Source organism: Salminus brasiliensis, chromosome 10 (genome assembly GCF_030463535.1).
Source record: "Salminus brasiliensis chromosome 10, fSalBra1.hap2, whole genome shotgun sequence".
Lineage (NCBI taxonomy): Eukaryota > Metazoa > Chordata > Actinopteri > Characiformes > Bryconidae > Salminus > Salminus brasiliensis.
The window spans coordinates 10,396,468-10,404,048 of record NC_132887.1 but is presented as its reverse complement, the minus strand read 5'-3'; the positions used below and the strand labels follow the sequence as shown (position 1 = coordinate 10,404,048).

At 39.1% G+C, this 7,581-nt stretch overlaps 1 protein-coding gene across 1 annotated transcript in view; it reads right to left on the bottom strand.

The window, feature by feature from the left end:
• Window positions 1-2,711: 2,711 nt before the first annotated feature.
• lrrc74a (leucine rich repeat containing 74A) overlaps window positions 2,712-7,581 on the bottom strand; it is a 5,494-nt gene continuing 624 nt past the window's right edge. Inside the window, exons 3-12 of the mRNA XM_072690200.1 lie at window positions 7,120-7,213; window positions 6,981-7,030; window positions 6,813-6,894; window positions 6,628-6,713; window positions 5,931-6,125; window positions 5,568-5,663; window positions 4,473-4,616; window positions 3,770-3,874; window positions 3,457-3,542; window positions 2,712-3,321 (exon numbers count right to left, since the gene is read on the bottom strand). Of these exons, the coding sequence (XP_072546301.1) occupies window positions 2,712-3,321; window positions 3,457-3,542; window positions 3,770-3,874; window positions 4,473-4,616; window positions 5,568-5,663; window positions 5,931-6,125; window positions 6,628-6,713; window positions 6,813-6,894; window positions 6,981-7,030; window positions 7,120-7,213 (1,548 nt within the window). The remainder of the gene's footprint in view (window positions 3,322-3,456; window positions 3,543-3,769; window positions 3,875-4,472; window positions 4,617-5,567; window positions 5,664-5,930; window positions 6,126-6,627; window positions 6,714-6,812; window positions 6,895-6,980; window positions 7,031-7,119; window positions 7,214-7,581) is intronic.

The window sequence follows — 7,581 nt, the reverse complement described above, 5'->3', positions numbered from 1 at the left end:
TGTGAATCAGATGGTTCTCCTGAAGCTCCTGCTTCAGAGCTCCAAGTTCCAGTGCTTTAAAAGGTTGACTGTCATAATATGATCGAACCAGCATCTGGTGTCTTCTCACAGCTATTTCTTAACAGCTGAAAGTCTGTACACGTCCAGATCATCAATAATACAATAAACTGTACATCCTTCAAGGTGCAAAATTGCATTGCAGGTTTTATGCAGCTTGCCATAACCAAGCCATAACTGAAAGCTATGAGGACTCGTCATATATATGGAACTTATGACCTAAACCAAATAATTTGTATTTGTATCTTTATCAATGTTAAAAGGTGAACACAAGATTTAGAAAATAAAACTCATAAAGAACTGTTATTTTACTTTGAAATTTTATTGCATTACCTTTAGAACATGTATATTCTCTAATTTGTAAGAATTGAACAACACACCATAATGAGATTAGCATTCAGAGACCCTCTGTTACAAAACTGTAAAGTTCTCTATTTAAGCAATTCTCACTCTACACCAGTGGAGGTCACGTCTTGAGTTCTTCCACCATGGAGAGTACAGTTCCCACACTCTGACTCTAATATACAGTAAGTCCCAAAAGGCCTTAATGTTTGAGTAATCTCAATATTATTTTAGCGGAAAACACTTTTACAGACATACTCCTTGTATCATTTCTTAGAAACAAGTGATTATTTGTTAAAATGACTGAAAATGAGTGATTGAGAGCCTCTGATTGCCAGTTTTCTACCCTGCATGAACCTTACTAAGCCCTGCCTCCAAATGCTTGTTATTGACCCTCGAACATGCATTTTTCAGATGTGCTGAGAAGGCGGGAGACGGGCTGGTTCTGAGAGTAGATATACCAAGAGTGTACAAAAAGAACTAATATTTAGATCTAATATTTAGCATCATTCACACAGTGGCACCATTAACTTAATTATAGATAGTAGCAGCATTTCCAGTTGTGCTAATAATGCATCAGTAAAATCAATGGTTACGGTTAAACATGAGAGTCTCTTAGTCTCAAAAACACATCAGCCATCAATGTGGCGTGTCACCAATTGTAATTAGAAACAGTCATCTGAATCAATCCAGGCATTGCATATTCTCTGACTCTTTAAAGTTTGTACTAACACTCATCAGGCATGGGCTCCTCTAAGCAAATGTCTGAAGATCTGAAAACATAAGTAATCAATGCCCAAAATGCAGGGGGATTCTACAAGATATTTTGCGGATGTCAGGATGAGATCTAAACCCCCCCCCCTTCCATAAAAACAAACAAAAAACTCTATGAGAGAACTACTCATATGCTGGCAAGACAGGCAAATCACCCCCACCCCCCATATGACTTCCAAGAACCTGCATAAAAGTTTAGTCGACAAGTGTGTGCACTTGATGAGGTACGGTGCACTATTCCCTTGTGCAGCAGTGCTTGTACAATCACTCTTCAAGAAAGAAAGAAACCTTACATGTGACCTGATCACATGTTTGAAGTATACCACAGAATAGCTTGAAAAGCTTTCGTGACTTACAAATTCATAATAAAGCATTTTGACCACACTTAGCAAATGTTCTTAGTAGAGCTGGAAGAAAAAAACTCAGGAAAGGCAAAATGCTAATAGCAGAATAAATGATACTAAAGGTGTAAATGAGATATATGCATATACCGGTAGAGACTTGAAATTAACCAGTGGCATAAGGTGAATGGACAAATGAATATAGAGGGTCTCCTGGTATGTTTGGTGACAACTATTAAGCAAATAAAACTTAGGGTAAAACATAGTGTCTGAATCTTCTGGTATTAGCTGGCATCAAACCGAGCTCATAAATGGAAGTGTTCAGCCTTACTTGAAGTTCCTTGGAAAGCAGGTCTTGGCATGTGGTTGTGGAGTCTCTGGTTGCAGGCTGTCTATGGAGGGCGTCTTCCCCCCATGGTGCAACTGCCACAGATATGATCAGCACATGATCCAACTTCTCCTAAGTTCAGGTAGTGATTTCACCCATCTTGTTTGGATGTTCAGCAGCCTTCGAAAGCAGGGTCCGACAGCTCAATAGCTATCCTAACAGAAAACCCATACCTGGATTTTTGCTGACCACACGATAAAACATTAGAGCTCTATCAGAAAACTAAATTAAAGAACAGCGTACTTAAACAACTGTTCACAATCGGAAAAACTCCAGAGCTCTTTTCGAATAGGATATCTATATATTTAGTTTCTTTCTTTACGTCTTGCTTCAGTCTGTAACTGGAACTCTTTCTAAAGAACTTCCTAAAGTAACTTCTCTGAAGACCCTCTAACAGGAGCAACAGCCCACGCAGTGCTCTGCATTGACATCATCCTTTCCCAGAGCCTCTCCCTTTGGGGTGGAGACAGGTGGGATAACTACAGGTAACTCTGACATTTAAGCTCATGAATATTAAATTCCTTAATATTCATGAGCTCCACATGAGCTCCATTTCACATAGCCTTCATCAAAATATTAGAGAGGGACCAGTAGGACCCTGTATGAAGAATTAATGAGGGGGCGCAATGGGACTCTGGATAAGGGGGTTTACAACAGGTGTAAAAGAGCTGGCAGTGAGAAAAGACAAATTTAATCAAAGCCAGACTTCATCCATTAATGGTTGGACTGGATGACTGATATTTTTTTATGAAAGACTAAAACTAAAGGCTGTGTTTTCTACTTCTTAATTAACAGAAATCTGCCCACTTTTACTTTGTTTTGACACTTTGGTTCTTGGATGTTTTCTCTGCTCGTTTTTTGCTCGTCTTTTTCTTCCCCTTAGAAACTCTTTTGGCAGGCTGACTGGCGTTTAGTGCAGGTCTTGATGTAGTCAGGAGGTTGGCAGTGGGGCTAAGCTTTCTAGTTCCTTCACTTGGATTGGAGGTGGAGTGAATTCCTTGGGCAGATGCAGGTTTGGTCAGAAATGGCAGATGGCCGTCATCCATCAGGTTGGGCTGGGAATAGGATCGCATGGCCGGTGAGCTGAGCGGCCTGGACGATGAAGTGCGTCCTATCATGGGCAGGTGGACGTGCTCACTGCTCAGGTTAGTGACGGAGTAGCGGCTGCTGTTAGACATGATAATGTGATGCCAGGAGCTGAGGGGTGTGGCTGAGAAAGGCTGAGGCCCGCTGGAGTCTTCTTTAGCTCCGCTTGGTGACATGACCATGGAGCTGCGGGGGGTGACCGCCTCCACAGCTGTCTGAAAGGTTTTGAGGATGCGCTCGCTCTTCTGCTTCTCTTTCTTCTGGCGGGACTCCACTTTACGCAACTGCCGCCGGTGGTCCCTCATCATCTGTTTCCTGGTGTCAGCCAGGCCTCTGCAGGATGTCAATAAAATATATTAATATATATTATATTATTATATGATAAGACATTATATGATAACACATATATGACCTTGCAATGGTTCTGTTAGCATGTAAAAAAAAAAAGCTTTAAAGAAATCATCCCACCTATAGTCTACACTGCCTGTTCTTTCCCGGTCCAGTCTCTGAATGAGCTCTTCAATCTGGAAGCGATCCAGCGGGATGCTGGATTGCTGCAATGTGTGAACAGAAAATAACTCATAGTGACTTTGAAGGACACACAGGAACAGCTTGAAGTATGTGTTCTGTATCAGCAGAAGGAGCAATAAGGGCATTATAAAAGAGCTGGTATAAATACACAGAAAAAAAACCCTAGACAAAATCAATGCAGTAAGATTCAGAGCACTGAGCCACAGTGAGTGCATTAGGAAATGTCAGTGACTGAGACACGGGCCCATGCCTGTACAGCCTTTCTGAATTCTGAGACAGGAACACGCATTGTCCCATCCTTGTCAATATTCCGGAAGAAATCCCAAAGGCGAAGCTTACGCTCATCAAGGTAATCCTTAAAAAAAAGGAAAGAGACACTCTGCTTACAGATTGAATAGACTCAACACAAACACTACAGCTGTGCTGCAAAACTAAATATCAGTGGGTTTTTTTTGTTTACATTATCTGAATACAGTTTCACTTACAGTGTCAGTCAAGTGTCACATAACAGAATTCTCAGTTTGAAAAATGTCCCAAAAATACTTAAAATATAAAATAAAAAAATAAATTAACGTCCATTAGTTGATGTTGTATCTTCTCCTAAAAAGTTTACAGTTTTGCCCAACAGCAAATATATATATTTATAAATATAAAATAAATATTCCAAAACTCCTAGAAATGTATTACTTGCTTTTTTTGCTTATGGTTTCATTTTTATACATATATCGCTGCTGTAATGCAAAAACCTTCAATCCCCAAAGTGTCAATTTTACAGAAGAAGAAAAAAAAACCTTAACTGAAAGTCTGTGTGAAAAGATTTCTGGGGCATTTCTATTGGTTCAAATTATATTGATGTTTTGACACAATGTAAAGAGAAACTGTCAGGTTCAACTCGTGAAAAAAATTAAATCAGGAAAAAATACAATAAAATCCAATAAAAATCCCTCTCTTACCTGAATGACTTTCATTGGATCAGGACGTTTTGGAGGTTTTTTGGCAATAAAGCCCCCAACCCCACCATACTGCACCTCCAGACTCGGGTTTTCCTGACATGTTAACTCCAGAAGCTGCACAAAATTTTCATTCACCAACACATTCTACAACACACACACACACACACAGTCTTATAAGCATATAAGGATATGCTGTCACTGTTGTATGAAACATCTCAAACAATATCTTTACAAGAGAAGAAGAAGAAAAAATATTTTTAAATAATCTAAAACAGTGAAAATAAATAAAATAGTAATTTTGGCTTGGGCAGAAATGTGGACACCCTACTAAGTCAGTACTTAGTAACAACTACTTTGGCAGATATCTGGCAGATACACAGCTTGTAAATGTTCACTGGAATTTTACCTACTCCTACATACTTCAGGTTTTGCTCTTTGGTTGCCTTGCTGCACAGTATGTTTAAGATTTTCAGTAATGTTAGATCAGGGGACTGTGAGGGCCATAAAAAAGTGTCTTGACTGACTGTGTCACATTTGCTTTCAGATTTTGCTGACAACACAGTAGAATCTGTGGAGCGTGTCCTGTGCCACTGGCTGCCACATAACCCCAAAGCATAAACCATGCACTCCTGTGCTTAACAGTCGGCAAGGGCTTCTTTTCATCAAATGCTGCTTCAGGGATTCATTTGGTGATTATGCCCAAAGAGGTTTAACTTCCTCAGTGCACAGCATTTGTTTCCAAAATATGTGTACTTCAACAGCACTTTGTTAGTCGCTCTGGATAAGAGCGTCTGCTAAATGCCATAAATGTAAAAGTAAATGTCAAAAGTGTTCCCTTCTAAAAACTTTGCCATGCAATTTTACTTTTTACTACTTTCTAATGAGATTAGTATTTTTATATGAAAAAATCCAAGATAATATGTCATTTGACCAGAGGTATCCAATGGGGTTTTCAATAACATGACAATAACAATATATGTAATGTAATAATTCTCCTTTTTTTGAAAGACTAAAGCATATAAAGAATGAAGGGCTGGTTTATCTCACCTCTTTATTGCAAAGGCTTATCATGTAAGTGTCATACGTGAGACTCACACATATGTTGATCTCCTCGATGGCAGTTTTGGGTGTGTTCTTTACAACACTGATCAAGGCCAAGGCTCCCTCCACTGTCAGAGAGTTATAGGCCAGCTGCAAGAAGATACACCATTTACTCTTATCTGATCCTCGTATTTGTGAACGTCCTTTACAGAACAAACTCATTGTCTACTCTAAATGACTAAGCCAAGTTACATCAGTTAAATAAGGTAAAAAAAAAAAAACAGCAGGTCTTAAGCAAACGCTGCTCCCAAGGTCTACAGTTCAGTTCTCCCTCACCCTGTGTGTCACGTCACAAACACAGACGTGTTCTCACAAACTTTCTCAAGTGAACTGTTGAAGTTGATACTCCAGACTCACCTTTAGTGTTCGGAGTGTGTCGTTTGCCTCCAGGCCCTTGCAGAGCATGCCTACACCTTCATTAGTGATGCGGTTGTTACTGAGGTCCAGGTACACTAAGGTGTTGTTGAATTTGAGCGCCTCACCCAAAGCCAGCGCTCCTTCATTACCAAAGCCGTTCCAGGAGAGGTCCAAGTGCTTCAAAGTCACATTGACCTGAGAGACAGAACAGTTGTCCAATCATATCCAGTAAACAGACCAGTTATATACTGCATATGTGAGGACTAGAAAAACAGTAGCACTCAAAAGTTTGGAATCACTGTTCAAAAAGTTGCAGACAAGTGTCATCTGCTCTTTAATTTTAATAATAATATTTTAATAATAAGATTTAATAAAAATGTAATAATAAATGGACCAACATTATTATTTTTTGCAATATTTCTTTTTATGGTACTCTGATCCAATAAAAAATTTTACAAAATGACAAAATGTTGAAGAAAATATTAATAGTAGTAATCCATATATTAGGTTATTATTTTATAGTACAATGCATTTAAGAAACACAAATTGTTAACATGGTCATCCAAACATACCAACTTTATAATCTCTTCCTGAAAGTATTCAAATATAAATTTTGCACTAATTTAAATTATTGTTATTTCTTTTTAAACTTAATGTAATTCTCAGATTGTTTGTCTTCCTCTGTAGCTTCTCACACCTTAAGGCCGGCGCAGAAAGCCACAGCACCCTTCATCCGGAGGTGGTTCCAGCTGAGGTCAAGGAGCTCAATGCCCTCATTATTAGCTGTATGAATACAAATGCTGATCACATCCTCATACACATACAGTAAACATATCAAACTCTCTCATATGTAATAAATCATGGCTTGTAAATTATACCAACCCAGCATTTGACCCAGATATTCCCCCCCTCTTCCAGAGAACTGGTTGTGACTCAGGTCTAACTCTTTCACTCTGTAGTTGCTCTGAACAGAGAGGACAAGCTAATGTTAGAACTGGTGCTTCATCAGGCTGGGATGAGGATAGGATGTGCAGTTGTGGTCTAACTTACAGAGAAGGCCTCTGCAAACCATTTCGCATCATCCTCAATAAATCCATTTCCTGTTCACAAACAAGAGGATCATGATCATGTGTCTCTGATGTGATGTGACTGAATGTCAGATTAATAATGATAACAGTGTTTTCAGTACCGGAAAGTTTGACTGATTTGATGGAAATGTTATCCAGCAGCATCTTTGCTACACACTCTGCTCCAGCAGACTGGAGGTGGTTGTCGGAGAGATCCTACAGGAGGCAAAGAGCATCAATAGACTTTAAGACAGTGCTGCCCTCTAGTGGACACATATATTGTTTCATTTGTAAAACATCTTTACAGAAGAAAATGTAAAAGAAAAAATTATAATTAATGTAGTTTAAGATAATTAATAGCTGCATTTTCTGGTCATATTAGACAAAGATTGAGTTGTTTGGCCACACTGACCACAGGTATGTCTGAAGGAGTGAGGGGTTGGGTGGAATAATGCAGGAATAATGAAGGCTGTCTACCTTAAAGGTCTTTAGCGTAGCCTAAAACCATCAGCTAGATGATTAAAACAAAATTGGGTGTATCAACAGGACAGTGACCCCAAATTCACATTAAAGGTGGTTGTGGA